The sequence below is a fragment of the Balaenoptera physalus genome, assembly GCF_965194825.1.
Source record: "Balaenoptera physalus genome assembly, chromosome: 10".
In the NCBI taxonomy this organism is placed as follows: Eukaryota; Metazoa; Chordata; class Mammalia; order Artiodactyla; family Balaenopteridae; genus Balaenoptera; species Balaenoptera physalus.
Window position 1 is genome coordinate 50,504,623 of NC_138889.1, and position 23,566 is coordinate 50,528,188.

At 36.4% G+C, this 23,566-nt stretch overlaps 1 protein-coding gene across 3 annotated transcripts in view; it reads left to right on the forward strand.

Moving 5' to 3' along the window:
- DLG2 (discs large MAGUK scaffold protein 2) overlaps positions 1–23,566 on the forward strand; it is a 2,066,111-nt gene that overhangs the window by 285,893 nt on the left and 1,756,652 nt on the right. For all 3 annotated transcript variants that reach the window (XM_082410132.1, XM_082410117.1, XM_082410128.1), the window contains exon 3: positions 7,810–7,955. In XM_082410132.1, coding sequence (XP_082266258.1) covers positions 7,810–7,955 — 146 coding nt within the window. The remainder of the gene's footprint in view (positions 1–7,809; positions 7,956–23,566) is intronic.

Consider the following 23,566-nt stretch of genomic DNA (forward strand, 5'->3'; position numbering starts at 1 on the left):
TCCATATGTTGGAGATTAATCCCTAGTTGGTTGCTTCATTTGCAAATATTTTCTCCCATTCTGAGGGTTGCCTTTTCCTTTCATTTACAGTTTCCTTTGCAGTGCAAAAGCTTTTAAGTTTCATTAGGTCCCATTTGTTTATTTCTGTTTTTATTTTCATTACTCTAGGAGATGGATCGAAATAGATCTTTCTGCGATTTATGTCAGAGAGTGTTTTGCCTATGTTTTCCTCTAACAGTTTTATAGTATCCAGCCTTACATTTAGATCTTTAATCCATTTTGAGTTTATTTTTGTGTATGGTGTTAGGGTGTGTTATAATTTCATTCTTTTGCATGTAGCTGTCCAGTTTTCCCAGCACCACTTATTGAAGAGACTGTCTTTTCTCCATTGTGTATTCTTGCCTCCTTTGTCATAGATTAGGTGACCATAGGTACACGGGTTTATCTCTGGACTTTCTGTCCTGTTCCATAGTTCTATATTTCTGTTTTTGTGGCAGTACCATACTGTCTTGATTACTGGTAGCTTTGTAGTATAGTCTGAAGTCAGGTAGCCGGATTCTTCCAGCTCCATTTTTCTTTCTCAAGATTGCTTTGGCTATGTGGGTCTTTTGTGTTTCCATACAAATTGCAAAATTTTTTGTTCTAATTATGTGAAAAATGCCATTGGTAATTTGATAGGGATTGCATTGAATCCATAGATAGCTTTGGGCAGAATAGTCATTTTCACAATATTGATTATTCCAACCAAGAACATGGTATGTGTCTCCATCTTTCTGTGTCATCAGTGTCTTATGGTTTTCTGAGTACAGGTCTTTTACCTCCTTAGGTAGTTTTATTCCTAGGTATTATATTCTTTTTGATGCAATGGTAAATGGGATTGTTTCCTTGATTTCTCTTTCTGATCTTTTGTTGTTAGTGTACAAGAATGCAAGAGATTTCTGTGTATTAATTTTGTATCCTGCAACTTTACTAAATTTATTGATGAGCTTTAGTAGTTTTCTGGTGGCATCTTTAGGGTTTTCTATGTACAGTATCATGTCATCTGGAAACACTGACAATTTTACTTCTTCTTTTCCAATATAGATTCCTTTTGTTTCTTTTTTTTTAACATCTTTATTGGAGTATAATTACTTTAAAATGTTGTGTTAGTTTGTGCTGTATAACAAAGTGAATCAGCAATATGTATACATATGTTCCCATATTCCCTCTCTCTAGCACTTCCCTCCCACCCTCCCTATCCCACCCCTCTAGGTGGTCACAAAGCACCGAGGTGATCTCCCGGTGCTATGCAGCTGCTTCCCACTAGCTATCTATTTTACATTTGGTAGTGTATATATGTCAGTGTTACTCTCTCACTTCATCCCAGCTTACGCTTCTCCCTCCCCATGTCCTCAAGTCCATTCTCTACGTCTGCATCTTTATTGCTGTCCTGCCCCTAGGTTCATCAGAACCTTTTTTTTTTTCTTTTTTTTTAGATTCCATATATATGTGTTAGCATATGGTATTTGTTTTTCTCTTTCTGACTTACTTCACTCTGTATGACAGACTCTCGGTCCATGCGCCTCACTACAAATAACTCAATTTCATTTCTTTTTATGGCTGAGTAATATTCCATTGTATATATGTGCCACATCTTCTTTACCCATTCATCTGTCAATGGGCACTTAGGTTGCTTCCATGTCCTGGCTATTGTAAATAGAGCTGAAATGAACATTGTGGTACATGACTCTTTCTGAATTATGGTTTTCTCAGGGTATATGCCCAGTAGTGGGATTACTGGGTCATATGATAGTTCTATCTTTAGTTTTTTAAGAAAACTCCATACTGTTCTCCATAGTGGCTGTATCAATTTACATTCCCACCAACAGTGCAAGAGGGTTCCCTTTACTCCACACCCTCTCCAGCATTTAATGTTTGTAGACTTTTTGATGATGGCCATTCCGACTGGTGTGAGGTGATACATCATTGTAGTTTTGATTTGCATTTCTCTAATGATTAGTGATGTTGAGCATCCTTTCATGTGTTTGTTGGCAATCTGTGTATCTTCTTTGGAGAAATGTCTATTTAGGTCTTCCATCCATATTTGGATTGGGTTGTTTGTTTTTATGATATTGAGCTGCATGAGCTGCTTGTATATTTTGGAGATTAATCCTTTTTCCATTGATTCATTTGCAAATATTTTCTCCCATTCTGAGGGTTGTCTTTTCGTCTTGTTTATGGTTTCCTTGGCTGTGCAAAAGCTTTTAAGTTTCATTAGGTCCCATTTGTTTATTTTTGTTTATATTTCCTTTTCTCTAGGAGGTGGTTCGAAAAGGATCTTGCTGTGATGTATGTCATAGAGTGTTCTGCCTATGTTTTCCACTAAGAGTTTTATAGTGTCTGGCCTTACATTTAGGTCTTTAATCCATTTTGAGTTTGTTTTTGTGTATGGTGTTAGGAAGTGTTCTAATTTCATTCTTTTACATGTAACTGTCCAGTTTTCCCAGCACCACTTATTGAAGAGGCTGTCTTTTCTCCATTGTATATTCTTGACTCCTTTATCAAAGATAAGGTGACCATATGTGCATGGGTTTATCTCTGGGCTTTCTATCCTGTTCCATTGATCTATATTTCTGTTTTTGTGCCAGTACCATACTGTCTTGATTACTGTAGCTTTGTAATATAGTCTAAAGTCAGAGATCCTGATTCCTCCAGCTCCACTCCATTTTTCTTTCTCAAGATTGCTTTGGCTATTTGGGGTCTTTTGTGTTTCCATACAAATTGTGAAAGTTTTTGTTCTAGTTCTGTGAAAAATGCCATTGGTAGTTAGATAGGGATTGCATTGAATGTGTAGATTGCTTTGGGTTCTATAGTCATTTTCACAATATTGATTCTTCTAATCCAAGAACATGGTATATTTCTCCATCTGTTTGTATCGTCTTTAATTTGTTTCATCAGTGTCTTATAGTTTTCTGCATACAGGTCTTTTGTCTCCTTAGGTAGGTTTATTCCTAGGTATTTTATTCTTTTTGCTGCAACAGTAAATGGGAGTGTTTCCTTAATTTCTCTTTCAGATTTTTCACCATTAGTGTATAGGTATGCAAGAGATTTCTGTGCATTAATTTTGTATCCTGCTACTTTACCAAATTCATTGATTAGCTCTAGGAGTTTTCTAGTAACATCTTTAGGATTCTCTGTGTGTAGTATCATGTCATCTGCAAGCAGTGATAGTTTTACTTCTTCTTTTCCAATTTGGATTCCTTTTATTTCTTTTTCTTCTCTGATTGTTGTGGCTGACACTTCCAAAACTATGTTGAGTAGTAGTGATGAGAGTGGACAACTGTCTTTTTCCTGATTTTAGAGGAAATGGTTTTAGTTTTTCACCATTAAGAATGATGTTGGCTGTGGATGTTGTCATATATGGCCTTTATTATGTTGAGGTAGGTTCACTCTCTGCCTACTTTCTGGAGAGTTTTTTTATCATGAATGGGTGTTGAATTTTGTCAAAAGCTTTTTCTGCATCTATTGAGACTATCATATGGTTTTTATCCTTCAGTTTGTTAATATGGTGTATCACATTGATTGATTTGCGTATATTGAAGAATCCTTGCATTCCTGGGGTAAACCCCACTTGAGCATGGTGTATGATCCTTTTAACGTGTTGTTGGATTCTGTTTGCTAGTATTTTATTGACGATTTTTACATCTATGGTTATCAGTGATATTGGCCTATAGTTTTCTTTTTTGTGACATCTTTGACCGGTTTTGGTATCAGGGTGCTGGTGGCCTCGTAGAATGAGTTTGGGAGTGTTCCTCTCTCTGCTATGTTTCCTTTTATTTCTTTTACTTCTGTGATTGCTGTGGCTAGTACTTCCAAAACTATGTTGAATAATAGTGGTGAGAGTGGACAACCTTGTCTTGTCCCTGATCTTAGAGGAAATGCTTTCAGTTTTTCACCATGACCAATGATATTTGCTTTGGGTTTGTATGGACATATATTTCCTTTTTCTTAGATAAGTATCTAGAACAGTGATGGCTGGATTATATAGTAGCTGTATGTTTAAGTGTTTAAGAAGCTGCCAAACTGATTTTCGAAGTGTTTGTACCATTTTGCATTCTCACCATCAGTGACTGAGAGTTCTAGTTCCTTCAGATCACTCTCAGTGCTTGGGATGATCAATTTTTATCATTTTAGCCATTCTAATAAATATGTAGTAAATATATAGTAGTATCTCATTGTGGTTTTAAATTTTCCTTTCCCTAATTATTAGTTGAATATCTTTTCATGTGCTTATCTGCCACCTTTTATTTTCTTTGGTGAAGTGCCTATTCAGTACTTTGCCCATTTTTCTATTGGATTATTTGACTTCTTTGTGTTTTGAGAGTTCTTTATATATTCTAGATACAAACTTTAAAAAAATAAGATATATGATTTGCAAAGGAAGGCAATTCTATAGTAATAGTTATTTTCTCTAGAAATTTTGAAGTTGTTCTGTCACCTAGCTTCCATTATTGCTACTGAGAAGTCTGACTGATCTTTTCTCTGTGTTTGCATTTAAGGACTTTGCTTTGTCTTTGGTATTTTGCTAATTATGCTATGTCTATTCCTAGGCATAGGTTTTATTTATTCTCTTTTTTATAAACTGTTACTTTCAGGACCTGAGAATCCATATTTTTATAAATTCGAAAATTTTTGTATCCATATCCCTTTAAATATCGCTTGTTATTTATCATATTTTTGCCTGAAGACATCTATCAGAAAAATAATGGACCTTCTTATCTATCCTCTGTTACATTCTGGGTAATTTCTTTTCCAGTTCTGCTTTGTCTAGTCTGCTGTTTAACCCATCCATTGAGTTTTCTAAAAAAAATAATGACATATTTTCATTAATTAATTAATCCATTCATTCATACCAATATAAATTATTGGATATTTATTTAATACTTTGGGTATAATCCAATCCTATGTTATATATATATATATTTGCTCAAATTGCTCCAGTTTGGCCATCTTTGGTTGCTCTTTCATATAAGTTCTGTGTTGTTTTTCTTTAGGGTTCTTTTTTTAAATTAAAAAAAAAATTTAACATCTTTATTGGAGTATAATTGCTTTACAAAGGTGTGTTAGTTTATGCTTTATAACAAAGTGAATCAGCTATACATATATATATATATATATCCCCATATCTCCTCCCTCTTGCGTCTCTCTACCACCCTCCCTATCCCACCACTCTAGGTGGTCACAAAGCACCGAGCTGATCTCCCTGTGCTATGTGGCTGCTTCCCACTAGCTGTCTGTTTTACATTTGGTTGTGTATATATGTCCATGCCACTCTCTCACTTTGTCCCAGCTTACCCTTCCCCCTCCCCATGTCCTGAAGTCCATTCTCTACATCTGTGTCTTTATTCCTGTCCTGCCCCTAGATTCATCAGAACCATTTGTTTTTAGATTCCATATAAATGTATTAGCATACAGTATTTGTTTTTCTCTTTCTGACTTACTTCACTCTGTATGACAGTCTCTAGGTCCGTCCACCTCACTACAAATAACTCAGTTTCATTACTTTTTATGGCTGAGTAATATTCCATTGTATACATGTGCCACATCTTCTTTGTCCATTCATCTGTCGATGGACACTTAGGTTGCTTCCATGTCCTGGCTATTGTAAATAGAGCTGCAGAGAACATTGTGGTACATGACTCTTTTTGAATTATGGTTTTCTCAGGGTATATGCCCAGTTGTGGGATTGCTGGGTCATATGATAGTTCTAGTTTTAGTTTTTTAAGGAACCCGCATACTGTTCTCCATAGTGGCTGTATCAATTTACATTCCCACCAACAGTGCAACAGGGTTCCTTTTTCTCCACACCCTCTCCAGCATTTATTGTTTGTAGATTTTTTGATGATGGCCATTCTGACTGGTGTGAGGTGATGCCTCATTGTAGTTTTGATTTACATTTCTCTAATGATTAGTGATGTTGAGCATCCTTTCATGTGTTTGTTGGCAATCTGTATATCTTCTTTGGAGAAATGTCTGTTTAGGTATTCTGCCCAATTTTGTATTGGGTTGTTTGTTTTTTTGATATTGAGCTGCATGAGCTGCTTGTATATTTTAGAGATTAATCCTTTGTCTGTTGATTCATTTGCAAATATTTACTCCCATTTTGAGAGTTGTCTTTTCATCTTGTTTATGGTGTCCTTTGCTGTGCAAAAGCTTTTAAGTTTCATTAGGTCCCATTTGTTTATTTTTGGTTTTATTTCCATTACTCTAGGAGGTGGGTGAAAATGGATCTTGCTGTGATTTATGTCATAGAGTGTTCTGCTTATGTTTTGCAGTAAGAGTTTTATAGTGTCTGGCCTTACATTTAGGTCTTTAGTCCATTTTGACTTTATTTTTGTGTATGGTGTTAGGGAGTGTTCTAATTTCATTCTTTTACATATAGCTGTCCAATTTTCCCAGCACCACTTATTGAAGAGGCTATCTTTTCTCCATTGTATATTCTTGCCTCCTTTATCAAAAATAAGGTGACCATATGTGCGTGGGTTTATATCTGGGCTTCCTTCCTCCCTTCCACAACTTTTGAATTCATATAGATACCCCCAATTCTAAGCTAATACCAACTGTACTTATTCATTACCCTCTACCATTTGGTGGAGAAGACTGTATAAACGTCAGAGTCATTACTTGTAGGCCCTTTCAGCAGACAGAGTTAGGGAATATATGTGTTTATACTAACCTGTGTGTATGCATATTTGTAAGTATTTATGTATGTATCTATTCATATCTCTGTTAAGCCAAACAGGAGTTTGTAATGTTGTCTTCAAATGTAATCCAAAATCATATGACTCAGTCTAGTACGACACCCCACCCACTTTCTTTTTTGTAACTTCCTACTCCAACAGTGAGAAACCTGCCTCCCGCTATCTGCCATCCATTTATTTAATTGTTCAGTTCTAGTTATATATGTACAGTGGCTTCAAAATTGTTGACTTGGATTCCAGGAGAAACAAATTTACCAACTAGAATATAGACTAGGATGCTTTTGTGTAGTTTCTTTGTCTTTGGTTTTACAGTCTCTACTCATTTTTAGGTTATCAACTTTTTCTCCTACTGCCTTCAGTGAGGTTATTTCATTCATTTGTAATATAGTTAGATTCTTTTGTCACATTCTGCGCATCTTGGGATTCCCTGACCTCCTAAATGATTTTTTAAATTTGCATGCATTTGGTTTACTCTTTGTGCTGTAAAATTCTTTGGGTTTTCACAAATGCTTCTTGTTAGGTGCCCACCATTACACTATTATTACAGAATGTTTTCATCACCCTGTGATTTACCTATTAAACCCTCCTCTCCTCTCCCAAAACCTCTAGAAATCACTGACCATTTTATTGTCTCTTTAGTTTTGCTTTTTCCAAAAATTATATAAATGGAATCATACACTGTGTAGCCCAGCTATATGCCTGGCATTTTTAAACTTAGCAATATATATTTAAGATTCATCCATGTTTTTACATGGCTTGATAACTCATTCATTCTTATTGCTGAATAGTATTCCATTAAATGAATTTACTACAGTTTGTTTATCCATTCACTAATTGCAGGATATTTTGATTTCTTCCAATTTTTGCAGTTCTTAATAAAGTTGCTATAAGAATTTTCATGCAGGTAAAAATGCAATTTTTAGGATTTCCTCTATTAATGTTGTTTTTCTTTGAATACATAGTTATGTAGTTTTTTTAATCAGCAAAATTTTCCATACACATGTACCTGGAGAAGCTATCTGTGAGGTGATATATGACATTTCGATTTTTCCCTTGCATTTCTTTACAGATATTCAAGAATTTTATGAGATGACATTGCTAAATTCTCAAAAAAGTTGTGAGCAGAAGATAGAAGAAGCCAATCAAGTTGCACAGAAATGGGAGAAGACATCCCTTCTTGCTCCATGCCATGAAAACCTTCAAAAGTCTGTAGAGGTATATTACTGAAACTTTTGAAAGTACTAAATATTTATTTATACTAGTAAATACCAAAATTATTTATACCAGTAAAGAAGTAGTAGTTGTTAGTAGTGGTAATTGTTGCAGTAGTAGTAATCATTATCAACAAATGTGAACAGTAATAACAGAAACTTAGTTACATACCGTACTGCCAATATTACATACCAGTATTACATACCATGCTGTATATAATATTTACATTTGAAAATCCAGATTTTGCCAAAAGATAAAATAGGCATAGGAAGGACATGTTTCTTCATATTATATAAGTGAGTTCTGTTATGAATATTGTCATAGTTTGAGCTGACTCAAGTATTGGGTGGGCCAGAAGTTTCATTCGGTTTTTTCTGTAAGATGACTCTAGTAGCACTTAGTTGTCTTTAACTTCATTCGAAACAGTTTTGCTAGATTGTATGTGACAGCTGTCATATCAGTGTGCATTGTAAAAAAGACATCAAAATTGGTGAATTTTTGTTTAGCTATTTTAATATTCAAGATGGAAGAAAAAAAGCAACATTTTCAGCATATTATGCTTTATTATTTCAAGAAAGGTAAAAATGCAACTGAAATGCAAAAGAAAATTTGTGCAGTGTATGGAGAAGGTGCTGTGACTGATCAAATATGGCAAAAGTAGTTTGCAAAGTTTTGTGCTGGAGATTTCTCGCTGGACGATGCTCCACAGTCAGGTAGACCAGTTGAAGTTGATAGCGATCAAATTGAGACCAATCAACATTATACCACGTGGGAGATAGCCAACATACTCAAAATATCCAAATCAAGTGTTGAAAATTATTTTGTACCGGCTTGGTTATGTTCATCGCTTTGATGTTTGGGTTCCACATAAGTTAAGGGAAAAAAACCTCTTCACTGATTCTCTACTTAAACGTAATGAAAATGTTCTGTTTTTAAAACAAATTGTGATGGGCAATGAAAAGTGGATACTGTACAATAATGTGGAATGGAAGAGATCGTGGGGGAGGTGAAATGAGCCACCACCAACCACACCAAAGGCTGGTCTTCATCTAAAGAAGGTGATGTTGTGTATATGATGGGATTGGAAGGGAGTCCTCTACTATGAGCTCCTTCCAGAAAACCAAACGATTAATTCCAACAAGTACTGCTCCCAATTAGACCAACTGAAAGCAGCACTCAACGAAAAGTGTCCGAAATTAGTCAACAGAAAACGCATAATCTTCCATCAGGATAATGCAAGACTGCATGTTTCTTTGATGACCAAGCAGAAACTTACAGCTTGGCTGGGAAGTTCTGATTCATCTACCATATTCACCAGACATTGCACCTTCAAATTTCCGTTTATTTCGGTCTTTACAAAACTTTCTTAATGGAAAAAAATTTCAGTTTTCTGGAAGACTGTAAAAGGCACCTGGAACAGTTCTTTGCTGAAAAAAGATAAAAAGTTTTGGGAAGACGGAATTATGAAGTTGCCTGAAAAATGACAGAAGGTAGTGGAACAAAAGGTTGAATACATTGTTCAATAAAGTTCTTGGCAAAAATGAAAAATACGTCTTTTATTTTTACTTAAAAACCGAAGGCACTTTTTCGCCAACACAAAATAAGGCATTCTTGAATTTCAGAACATGCTTCTGATGCAATGGGGGAAGGAGATGGAAAGTGGGATTGCAGAGTGTGGTCTAAGGCTGTGATGTCTGTAGAAGAGCCGTATATCCTGGGGCAAATAAAATGATTCATTGGGAATAGGAACAAAATAATAGAACTCCCATTTATATTGCTTTTTATCACATTATTTATAATCTTTTATATTTAGGTAATTTATAACATATATTTAATTATTTATAACATATAACAGTAATACATGTATATTTAAAAATAAATATGAAGCTATTAGAGAGACATCTCTCAAGATGGTGGAGTAGAAGGATGAGCCCTTACTCCCTCTTGTGAGAGCACTGGAATCACACCTAATTGCTGAACAGTCATCAACAGGAAGACACTGGAACTCACCAAAAAAGATACCCCACATCCAAAGACAAAGGAGAAGCGACAATGAGACAGACTTCGACAGGACTGGGGGAAACAGAGACTCCACTCTTGGATGGCACACACAAAGTAGTGTGCACATCGGGACCCAAGGGAAGGAACAGTGACCCCATAGGAGAGTGAACCAACCTACCTGCTAGGGTTGGAGGGTCTCCTGCAGAGGTGGGGGGTGGCTGTGTCTCACAGTGAGGACAAGGACACTGGCAGCAGAAGTTCTGGGAAGTACTCCTTGGCATGAACCATCCCAGAGTCGGCCATTAACCCCACCAAAGAGACCGGGTAGGATCCAGTGTTGGGTCGCCTCAGGCCAAGCAACCAACAGGGGGGTAACCCAGCCCCACCCATTAGCACACAAGCGGATTAAAGTTTTACTGAGCTCTGAGCACCAGAGCAACAGCCAGCTCTACCCACCACCAATCCCTCCCATCAGGAAACTTGCACAAGCCTCTTAGATAGCCTCATCCACCAGAGGGCAGACAGCAGAAGCAAGAAGAACTACAAACCTGCAGCCTGTGGACCAAAAACCACATTCACAGAAAGGTAGATGAGATGAAAAGGCAGAGGGCTATGTCCCACATGAAGGAACAAGATAAAATTCCAGAAAAACAATTAAATGAAGTGGAGATAGACAACCTTCCAGAAAAAGAATTCAGAATAATGATAGTGAAGATGATCCAGGACCTCAGAAAAGGAATATAAGCAAACATTGAGAAGATGCAAGAAATGTTTAACAAAGACCTAGAAGAATTAAAGAAGAAACAAACAGAGAGGAACAAAGAATAACTGAAATGAAAAATACACTAGAAGGAATCAGTAGCAGAATAACTGAGGCAGAAGAACGGATAAGTGACCTGGAAGACAGAATGGTGGAATTCACTGCCACGGAACAGAATAAAGAAAAAAGAATGAAAAGAAATGAAGACAGCCTAAGAGACCTATGGGACAACATTAAACGCAACAACATTCGCATTATAGGGGTCCCAGAAGGAGAAGAGAAAGAGAAAGGACCCGAGAAAATATTTGAAGAGATTATAGTCGAAAACTTCCCTAACATGGGAAAGGAAATAGCCACCCAAGTCCAGGAAGCACAGAGAGTCCCATCCAGGATAAACCCAAGGAGAAACATGCCGAGACACACAGCAATCAAACTGGCAAAAATTAAAGACAAAGAAAAATTATTAAAAGCAGCAAGGGAAAAATGACAAATAACATAAGGGAACTCCCATAGGGTTAACAGCTGATTTCTCAGCGGAAACTCTACAAGCCAGAAGGGAGTGGCATGACATAGTTAAAGTGATGAAAGGGAGAAACCTACAACCAAGATTACTCTACCCAGCAAGGATCTCATTTAGATTCGATGGAGAAATTAAAAGCTTTACAGACAAGCAAAAGCTAAGAGAATTCAGCACCATGAAACCAGCTCTACAACAAATGCTAAAGGAACTTCTCTAAGTGGGAAACACAGGAGAAGAAAAGGACCTACAAAAATAAACCTAAAACAATTAAGAAAATGGTCACAGGAATATACATATCGATAATTACCTTAAACGTGAATGGATCAAATGCTCCAACCGAAAGACACAGGCTCGCTGAATGGATACCAAAACAAGACCCATACATATGCTGTCTACAAGAGACCCACTTCAGACCTAGGGCCACATAGAGACTGAAAGTGAGGGGATGGACAAAGATATTCCATGCAAATGGAAATCAAAAGAAAGCTGCAGTAGCAATATTCGTATCAGATAAAATAGACTTTAAAATAATGATACAAGAGACAAGGAAGGACACTACATAATGATCAAGGGATCAATCCAAGAAGAAGATATAACAATTATAAATATATAGGCATCCAACATAGGAGCACCTCAATACATAAGGCAACTGCTAACAGCTGTAAAAGAGGAAATCGACAGTAACACTGTAATAGTGGGGGAATTTAACACCTCACTTACACCAATGGACAGATCATCCAAACAGAAAATTAATAAGGAAACACAAGCTTTAAATGACAGAATAGACCAGATAGATTTAATTGATATTTATAGGACATTCCATCCAAAAGCAGCAGAATACACTTTCTTCTCAAGTGTTCATGGAACATTCTCCAGGATAGATCACATCTTGGGTCAGAAATCAAGCCTCAGTAAATTTAAGAAAATTGAAATCATATCAAGCATCTTTTCTGACCACAACGCTGTGAGATTAAAAATCAATTACAGGGAAAAATACGTAAAAAACACAAACACATGGAGGCTGAACAACACGTTATTAAATAATCAAGAGATCACTGAAGAAATCAAAGAGGAAATCAAAAAATACCTAGAGACAAATGACAATGAAAACATGATGATCCAAAACCTATGGGATGCAACAAAAGCAGTTCTAAGAGGGAAGTTTTTAGCAATACAATCCTACCTCAAGAAACAGCAAACATCTCAAATACACAATCTGACTTTACACCTAAAGGAACTAGAGAAAGAAGAACAAACAAAACCCAAAATTAGTAGAAGGAGAGAAATCATAAAGATCAGAGGAGAAATAAATGAAATAGAAACAAAGAAAACGATAGCAAAGATCAATAAAACTAAAAGCTGGTTCTTTGAGAAGATAAACAAAATTGATAAACCATTAGCCAGACTCATCAAGAAAAAGAGGGAGAGGACTCAAATCAATAAAATTAGAAATGAAAAAGAAGTTCCAACAGACAGTGCAGAAATACAAAGCATCCTAAGAGACTACCTCAAGCAACTCTATGCCAATAAAATGGACAACCTGCAAGAAATGGACAAATTCTTTGAAAGGTATAACCTTCCAAGACTGAACCAGGAAGAAATAGAAAATATAAACAGACCAATCACAAGTAATGAAATTGAAACCGTAATTAAAAATCTTCCAGCAAAGAAACATCCAGGACCAGATGGCTTCACAGGTGAATTCTATCAAACATTCAGAGAAGAGCTAACACCCATCCTTCTCACACTCTTCCAAAAATTTGCAGAGGAAGGAACACTCCCAAACTCGTTCTATGAGGTCACCATCACCCTGATACCAAAACCAGACAAAGATACTACAAAAAAAGACAATTACAGACCTATATCACTCATGAATATAGATGCAAAAATCCTCAACAAAATACTAACAAACAGAATCCAACAACACATTAAAAGAATCATACACCATGATCAAGTGGGATTTATCCCAGGGATGCAAGCATTCTTCAATATATGCAAATCAATCAATGTGATACACCATATTAACAAACTGAAGAAGAAAAATCATATGACCATCTCAGTAGGTGCAGAAAAAGCTTTTGACAAAATTCCACACCAATTTATGATAAAAACTCTCCAGAAAGTGGGCATAGAGGGAACCTATCACAACATAATAAAGGCCATATATGACAAACCCACAGCCAACATCATTCTCAATGGTGAAAAACTGAATATATTTTCTCTAAGATCAGGAACAAGACAAGGATGTCCACTCTCACCACTGTTATTCAACATAGTTTTGGAAGTCCTTGCCTCGGCAATCAGAGAAGAAAAAGAAATAAAAGGAATACAAATTGGAAAAGAAGAAGTAAAACTATCACTGTTTGCAGATGACATGATACTATTCATAGAGAATGCTAAAGATGCCACCAGAAAACTACTAGAGCTAATCAATGAATTTGGTAAAGTTGCAGGATAGAAAATTAATGCACAGGAATCTCTTGCATTCCTATACACTAATGATGAAAAATCTGAAGGAGAAATTCAGGAAACACTCCCATTTACCATTTCAACAAAAAGAGTAAAGTACTTAGGAATAAATCTACCTAGGGAGACAAAAGACCTGTATGCAGAAAACTATAAGACACTGATGAAAGAAATTAAAGATGATACAAACAGATGGAGAGATATACCATGTTCTTGGATTGGAAGAATCAATATTGTGAAAATGATTATACTACCCAAAGCAATCTACAGATTCAATGCAATCCCTATCAAACTACCAATGGCATTTTTAACAGAACTAGAATAAAAAATCTTAAAATTTGTATGGAGACACAAAAGACCCCGAATATCCAAAGCATTCTTGAGGGAACCGAACAGAGCTAGAGGAATCAGACTCCCTGTCTTCAGACTATACTACAGAGCTACAGTATTCAAGACAATATGGTACTGGCACACAAACAGAAATATAGATCAATGGAACAGGTTAGAAAGCCCAGAGATAAACCCACATACCTATGGTCAACTAATCTATGACAAAGGAGGCAAGGATATACAATGGAGAAAAGACAGTCTCTTCAGTAAGTGGTGCTGAGAAAACTGTACAGCTACATGCAAAAGAATGAAATTAGAACACTCCCTAAACCACACACAAAAATAAACTCAAAATGGATTAGGGACCTAAATGTAAGCCCAGACGCTCTAAATCTCTTAGAGGAAAACACAGGAAGAACACTCTGACATAAATCACACTAAGATCTTTTTTATCCACCTCCTAGAGTAATGGAAACAAAAACAAAAATAAACAAATGGGACCTAATGAAACTTAAAAGCTTTTGCACAGCAAAGGAAACTACAAACAAGATGAAAAGACAACCCTCAGAATGGGAGAAAATATTTGCAAACGAATCAATGGACAAAGGATTAATCTCCAAAATTTGCAAGCGGCTCATGCAGCTCAATATCAAAAAAACAAACAACCCAATCCAAAAGTGGGCAGAAGATCTAAATAGACATTTCTCCAAAGAAGATATACAGATGGTCAAGAAGCATATGAAAAACTGCTCAGTATCACCAATTATTAGAGAAATGCAAATCAAAACTGCAGTGAGGTATCACCTCACACCAGTTAGAATGGGCATCATCACAAAATCTACAAACAACAAATGCTGGAGAGGGTGTGGAGAAAAGGGAACCCTCTTGCACTGTTGGTGGGAATGTAAATTGATACAGCCACTATGGAGAACAGTATGGAGGTTCCTTAAAAAACTAAAAATAGAATTACCATATGACTCAGCAATCCCACTACTGGGCATATACCCAGAGAAAACTATAATTCAAAAAGACACATGCACCCCAATGATCATTGCAGCACTATTTACAATAGCCAGGTCATGGAAGCAACCTCCATGCCCGTCTACAGACAAATGAATAAAGAAGAAGTGGTACATGTATACAATGGGATATTACTCAGTCATAAAAAGGAACGAAATTGGGTCATTTGTAGAGACGTGGATGGATCTAGAGACTGTCATACGGGGTGAGGTAAGTCAGAAAGAGAAAAACAAATATCGTATATTAACACATCTATGTGGAACCTAGAAAAATGTTACAGATGAACCGGTTTGCAGGGCAGAAATTGAGACACAGATGTAGAGAACAAATGTATGGACACCAAGGGGGGAAAGTGGCCGGGGGTGGTGGTGGTGGTGTGTTGAATTGGGAGATTGGGATTGACATATATACACTAATATGTATAAAATAGATAACTAATAAGAACCTGCTCTATAAAAAATAAATAAAATAAAATTCCAAAAAAATTAATAAAGCTATTAGAATTGTATGCTCAAATGGTTTTTTACACATAGGATTGTGAAATCAAAAGTTTGGAGACTACTGTTGGGGTTAACAGTTACGAAGGAGTAAGGGAAGTTGAGGTTTGTCTCATTTTCATAGCTGAGGTTAATATGGAGGCAGGGGCTGATCAGTGATGTTTTTAAGTGGCAGTCCGTACTTTGAAGGCAGGTAGTAGTGTGTGTGCGTGCAACACACACACACAGTCTGTCAAAATTGGGGTTGTGTAGCTGATTTGGAAGATACATGGAATCCTAGTGCTAATCAATGGCACTTTGATTGCCTAATCTTTGAATTGTTAAGATTGAGGCCTCTGATGTACTTTCCATCCTGCTCAGAATTGATTTGGAAACTGAGTAAGACTGAGTCTAATAATTACCTTGATTCCTTGAAGAAAAAGTTAACAGTGACAATAATGTGTTAATTCATAGATACCAACTATGTGACATTCATAAAATACTTAAAAGCATTAAAACATCTTAATTTCAATACCTAGAAGTAATTATTTTGACTTCTTCAGTCTTTTTTTCTGTGCAAATATATATACATAAAATAGGGTGTTTTTATGACTTATAAATTGAATGCTGTACTAATAGTATTTACCCATATCATGTCATTAAATATTTTAAAATATTTCTTTGAAAGTATTTTAATGGCTGTATTATATTCTACCGTTTGGAAGTTACTTGAGCAGTTCTCCATTCAGAATTGAAGCTCTCTCCAGTTTTCTGCTCTGAGCAATGTGTAATGGCCATCCATGTATATAAACCCTTGTGCTTTTTCCAATTATTTCATTAGGGTTGATTTTATAAATGAAACTACTGAGGCCAAGGATATTGACATTTTTAAGACTCTTGTGACAAATTGTCAAAGTACTTTGTGGAAAGGTGTTACCAGCAGTGTTTGAAAAGGCATATCTACCTATACCCTTAGTAGCATTAACTATTTAAAGTATTTTGTCATATTAATAGATAAAATTTGTTACTTAATGCTTTAGGTTGAAATTATTTATTTATTATTGAGACTGAACTGTATTTTCTTTTTTTTTTTTTTTTGTGCTTATAGGGATATAGAAACTCAGGTCTTACAGGCTACTTAAGAGATTTTCTCATATAACCCCTTGGTTTCTGTGCAGTATTATTGTTTTTTAATTAATTAATTTATTTATTTATGGCTGTGTTTATTTATTTCTGTGCGAGGGCTTTCTCTAGTTGCGGCAAGCGGGGGCCACTCTTCATCGCGGTGCGCGGCCCTCTCACTATCGCGGCCTCTGTTGTTGCAGAGCACAGGCTCCAGACGTGCAGGCTCAGTAATTGTGGCTCATGGGCCCAGTTGCTCCGCGGCATGTGGGATCTTCCCAGACCAGGGCTCGAACCCGTGTCCCCTGCATTGGCAGGCAGATTCTCAATCACTGCGCCACCAGGGAAGCCCTGAACTGTATTTTCTTATGATTATTGGCTGTTTATATTTCTTTTGTGATTTATTCAAGTGCTTTGTCCATTTTTCTAAGTGGTGCTAGAATTCTTTTGGTTTTGCAAGAGCATTTTATTTATGAAATATGCCTTTTGTCATAACTTGCAATATTTCTAGTTTGTGGATTACTATTAATTTTGCTTATAGTGCTTTTTGACATTCAAAATATTTAAAATTTTTATGTGATACAATTTACCACCTTTTTTAAAAAATTCTTTTTGCTTGGTGCTTCGTCATTCCAGGATTAGTTAACTATTCTCCTATATTTTTTGTAGCCTCTTATTGCTTTGATATTTTCTCTTTTTGAATTTTTAAAAATTATTTTTAGTAAATTTCTAGATGCATAGTCCCAGACATATACCTAATCTTGTATAAATTATCAAATATATGCTTTTTATTCTAAATGTTCTTTTTTTAAAACTTTCATTTTTGCATGTCTCTTCTTTTACTTGTTTCCTTCCTATGCTGCATTAGCTCTACCCTTCTCACGTACAAGGTACAAAGATTAACGTGTTTAATCTTTCTTCACTCATATAATATGTATTCATATATAAACTATGTACATGTATATTGGAGATGGATATATATATGTGTGTGTATATAATATATATATATGTGTGTGTGTGTGTGTGTGTGTGTGTATATATATATATATATCCATACTGGAGCATGCACACACATATACACACAGAATTTTGCACAGTAACTGTTTCTCAAAAAATGTTCATATTATTTGAATGTTTCTTCAAGTTGTCTGGTATAGCTTTAGTTCATTCTTCTCATGGATGAATAATTTCATATTGAGTCTATCAGAATTAATTCAGTCGTTCCCCTCTTAATGGGAATTTACTGTTTCCAGTTTTCTGTCACTGTGAATAGTGCTGCAATCTAATGATTGCATGTTCATTCAAACTTACTGATACTTTTTATATCTATAGGATAGATTCTCAGGAGTGGTATTTCTGGCTTCAAGGGTATGCAAATTTTTAATTTAAATAAGTGTTGCCAGACTGATTTCACCTTTCAAATTTCTGTTGACACTGCATGTCAGTACAATTTTATCTCATATCTATCCCAGCAATAGGTGTTACTGCTCTTCTTAATTTTTGCCAGTTTAATAAGCTTAGTGATGCTTCATTTTTAACTTAATTTCCTGTTTCCAGACTATTAGTGAATTTGAGCATTGTTTCATGTTTGTTGGGTATTTTAATCTGCTCTTCTGTGAATTTATTCATATTGTTTTCTCATTTTTCTATTGTATATCTCTTTGTTATCTACTTTTATGGGCTTTTTGTATATTCAAATGATTGAATTTATGCGATCTTGCTATATGTAGATTTTCTTAGGGATAATGATTTTCCATGAATTGATATATACATGTAATGACTTTGGTTTATGATTAGTATCCTTTCAACAAATATGTCACCTAGAAAACTCATTAAAACAATCCTTTAGGCTATTTACTCAGTGGTTATCTAAAAGATTACTTGATTGAATCCATATAAATCAAGACTTTTAATTGGTTTATGAACAGATACCAGCAATATAAGGAAGAATGATGAGAAAAAAATTCACGTGGTTATTAGCTTATTTATTTTTCAACTTCAAAATGAGGATAGGCAAAATATATTTAATGTAATCTGGGATTTTCCATGTGCAATTTAGGGTTTCTTTTAACTCTATTCTATACAGCTTAAAATCCCTTGTTTGGGAAGTCGTCAGTCTATGATGATTTAAATATTGGCCAGTTATACCCAAAATATAAGAACATGAATGCACACTAACTCCAATCAGTATGCTTCTGAAGTAAGTCTCATTGCTCTTCCTTAATGGGCTATGCGAGGCAAAGAGACGGTTCTGGCTGGTTTATTTCACTGAAGATAGAAGTGGGCACAGGGGAAAAGCATCTCTTATTTGGGGTCTCAGTGACCTGGGCCAGGACAGCTGAGGATCTTGTCCTGTGGGGGTCGGCTTTCTAAAATCAAAGTTTGGAAAGTGAGTCCAAATTAAGTTGTTGCTAAAATGGTCTAAGTGAAGAACAGTAATTGAGAAATGAAGTGAAAATGAAGTTCATAACCAGAAAAGCTTAGAATAACATTAGCCTAGGTTGATTCTGAAGATGTAGTACAAATGCTTTTTATGTTTTTTAATTCTCACTTTGTATCCCCTCCTTTGAACAAACTGAGCTTATTTAAAGCAGCTGGGAAAGACATGTAAGCTCGGTAAGGGCAACAATCATAAATCTCCCTTTTCTCTGATTCCTTAGCACCCACAAGAGTGTTTGTCACATAATAGGGTCAAGAAATATATGTTAAACCAGAAAGAAGTCCCTCTAAGCATCCTCTGGTTCCCAACTTCAGTCTGGCCTTAGGACTCCTTGCCTATCCCATTATGCTTCTCCTTTTCTATTCTCTTAGCTAAGTCTCCCCATGATGTAGACTAGAGTGGAGAATAAATTGGTATGCCTTAGTTGATCAAAGCTGGCAAAGGATGTCATGGATAATATCTTCTGAATCAACAAGAATGATATTCTTATGTGACTGGTACATTGGCTCTGGAAACAGAAGTTTCAAAAACACTAAGGCAATGGTCGTGCCACTGGGATATTACTTTCTGGTGGGTTATATATGTACTAGTACCTTTATTTTTCAAAAGGTTTTGTTAAGACATCCATAGCCTTTAAAAATCGTTGATAATGCAGGAAAATGCAAAAGGAGGTATCCTCTGACAACTGCAGTCTACTAGTCTGAAGCAAAAGTCAAGAATAGTGGTTGAAATAATGACTTTATTTTATGGATTCAGGATTTAACTTAGTGTTCTGGTGTTTTTGTTTTTTGTTTTTTGTTTTAGTAGAGTCAAGTCAATCTCTTGAAGTATTTTGGCAATGTAAAGACAAAACCTGACAGCATAAGAATGAACGTTTCAGGGCAAGTAACCATTGGACTGGATATTTTAAAGACAGATAGGCATCAAATGTCTTCTGGCTGCAAGATGTCAGTGTTATTTTAATGCCAAGGAGGTGTGGCCACCCCAGCAGAAGGCTCCACAAGGAAGGGCACCATTGTACACTCAGTGTCTAGCGTAGTGCCTGGCGCAGATGAATAGTAAAGAACTATAATAGTGCATAGAAATTTTAACTTTATTTTTCTGTAAATCAGCATGATCTTGGTATGAAGCCTTGAATCTTAGTCAATTCTGGGTTTTCTCAAAGCATTTCTGCTTTATACTTAATCACTCCCCCACATTTCCTGCACCATCCTTTTTTCTCAGAGGGGACAATTCCCTGGGGCACATATTCTGCCACTGCATCTCAGTGAGAGCAGAGACATTGTGTAATACTGTATATCACTGTGTTGAGGACAGTGCCTCAATTACTATTGATGGACTGAATAATGTTGCTGGGAGAAACATGCAAGGAAGTGATACCGAGCAGGACCATATGGGGCCCCTGGGCAAAAAAACCTTCCTGTGTCCCCCATTTCTTTGATTACAGGTTTCAGTCAGTCTCCACGTCCTTCTCTGAGTTCCAACGGGCAGTTTCAGAGAGTTGTTAATTAGGGAAGGGAGGGGACGTGAGACAAGGGAGGAACAGTCAAAGAGAAACAATAGTGCAGCTTTGGGGCAAGGTCCTGGTTCCCCCTCAAGGGATATACACAATATCTTTGAGCTGTTTTGCAGATACTGAAAGCCCCACCAGGTGGGAGAAGTTAACTATATGCTGCCCACAAGCACATAGACCCCAGATGGTTGGAACCAGAAGGTTGATGATGCTGAATCCCACTTACCTCACTACCATCCAATCAGAAGAATGTCCACGAGCTGATCACGCCCTCTTTGAACCATTTCTATAAAACTTCTCACTACCCCCTCCAGGTTGGGGCACAGTTTTGAGGGCATTAACCTGCTGTGGCCCCCTTTGCCTGGCAACGCAATAAGACTATTCTTTTCTACCTCACCCAAAACTCTGTCTCTGAGATTGAGTTCGGTGTTGGGGTAAAGAGGCCAGATTTGGCTTCAGAAGCATCATGGTCATCAGTCAGCATCTACTGTGAGATAACTCCTATTGGGACATTTCCTTCCTAATCTTCAGTAGTCATCACTCCTTTAAGTTGGCATTTGCAGCTGAGATGCATGTTTCCACCTGGTCTCTAGCTTTAAGGTCCACTCCACCATCTGCTCCTCCTCTTCATTCCAACCACAAAGCTTCTTCACTTAAAAAAAAAAAACAACTCCATCTGTGTATCTCATAGCTATTGTATATGGGCAAAAACTAGCAGCAAAATGAGCATTTGGCTGCTTCCTTCTCTTCTTGGGGTACGACGGGATCTTGTGAAGCTGTTCAGGATTTGCTATCTGGATATTCCTTTACCGTTGTTTCCCCTTTATTCTCCTGTGCCGCACTGGTGCCAGGGAACTTCTTTAAAGGCTTAGGGTTGGGAGAAGGATGCAAGCTGAAATGATTCTCATCAAAGTTTTCTTTTTCTCTTCTTTTACTCTTTTTATCTCACTCTTTAACATGAGTTTTTTGGTCAGAGAGAGGTGGACCACGTATATATAGTTGGGGAGAAACAGATTCCATTTAACTGCATATTCTTATAAATTTTTCCAGTCTTATACCTGGACTATAGTTTTTGAATTTAAAAGCAAAAATACGGTGACTGTGCTTTCTGTTCTTATGCCCCTTGGAAGGTCTGGAGACCTTTAATACAGCAACTCAATTGTAGGATGGTAGGGTAAAAAGGATTTGCAAGGAAAACCCATTATTAATAAGTCATTAGGTCTTTCTGCAACAGATGCAGAAAGATTTGCTGCATTGATAGTAGCATATATCCTGCAACTTGAATTTTAATGCCTGGCTTCCTACAGGAAAATTTACTGTAAAGAAAAGAGGACAATAGATAGAAATCTCTTAATCAGGTTCTGAAAAATAAGAAAAAATAAAGTGAAGCTTAAGTCTCAACCAAACCTTTTTTTTCCCCCTGTTTTTTTGAAACATAATTGATGCACAGCACTGTGTTTAAGTTTAAGGTGTATAGCATAATGACTTCACTTACATATATTGTGAAGTTATTACCACAGTAAATTTAGTTAACGTCCATTAGTTTATATAGCTACCAAAAAGAAAAAAAAGAAAAAAGAAAAGTTTTGTTCTTATGATGAGAACTCTTAGAATTTATTCTCTTAACAATTTTCAAATGTACCATACAGCAGTGTTAACTGTAGTCATCATGTTGTACATTACATCCCCAGTATTTATTTGTCTTCTAACTGGAAGTTTGTACCTTATGAAACCTTTGTTTTTAAAAGATACTTGTGAAAAATGCTGTACATCTTGCCTTGCAATTCAACTCAGTAGTTCTTTGATATTTTTGATTCTGTGGTAGTGTCTCTCTACTTTCAGTATTTTGCTATAAAATAAATCAGAAGTGATGGAAAAATGAGATTGGAATTTTGTACCATGTAGTATGACACTGTATCATACTTAATATAATTTTAAGTGGCTGGTTTTCTACTGCCCTGTTTTCAAACAGTGTACGTGCAATCTAGAAACCTTCACAGAGGAGAGGGTTTTAGCATTTCTGGTGGAACATAAGACAGTGTGACTCCTTTGCCAAAACCTGCCAGTATCTTTCCACTCAAAGTGAAGTTTAATTTCCTCACAGTGACCTATGGAGCCCTACAAGTTGTGGCCACAGTTACCTCTCAGATCTAAATCCTAGTCCTCACTCACTCCTGTCCTGCTTCTCTAGCCTCCTCACTGCTCCTCAAATACTTAGAACCTTGAAGTTTTGCACTTGCTTTGCCCTTGGCCTGAAATGCTATTTCTCCAGATAGCTGCATGGGGAAGGGGAGTCATCTCTTTCAAGTCTTCAATGTCACCTTCTCAGTGATTCCTACCCCATTCTACTTAAAATATCCTTCTCACCTGCCCAGAACCCCTGTTATCATTCCTTGCTTTGTTTTTATTCATTGCACTTTTCATTATCTATCAGGGGAGCATTACGTTGTTGTTAAGAGCAAGCCCTCTACAGTCAGACCATTTGGGTTTGACTCCAAGCTCCACCACTTACTGGTTGTGTGAATTTTTGGGGAAATTACTTAATCCCACTGTATCTCAGCTGCTTCTTCTACAATGGAATTGCCACAAGAATTAAACATTTTTTTCCCCCTCACAATGAAATATTAGCTGCATGAGGGCAAGGATTTTTGTCTGTTTATCGCTTTTACTCTAGCACCTAGAATATTTCTCCCATTTTATCAATTACTTGTTTAGAGGTTTAATTATATGATTTTGGCTTATAGCAAGTTTTCCTAAGAACAAATATTCTGAAGTTTGCTCTACCTTTTTAGCCAGGACCATTTGAATCTTCCATGACAGTGAGCTGTATTTTTAAAATAAGGGCATAGCCCAAGTGACAGTTAATAGAATGATTCACTCATCCATTATGTCTTTCATTTAAATATTTATTGTCTAAGCTACTGTTTTTTGTTAGACTCTGTGCTAGATACATTCACTGGGAGACA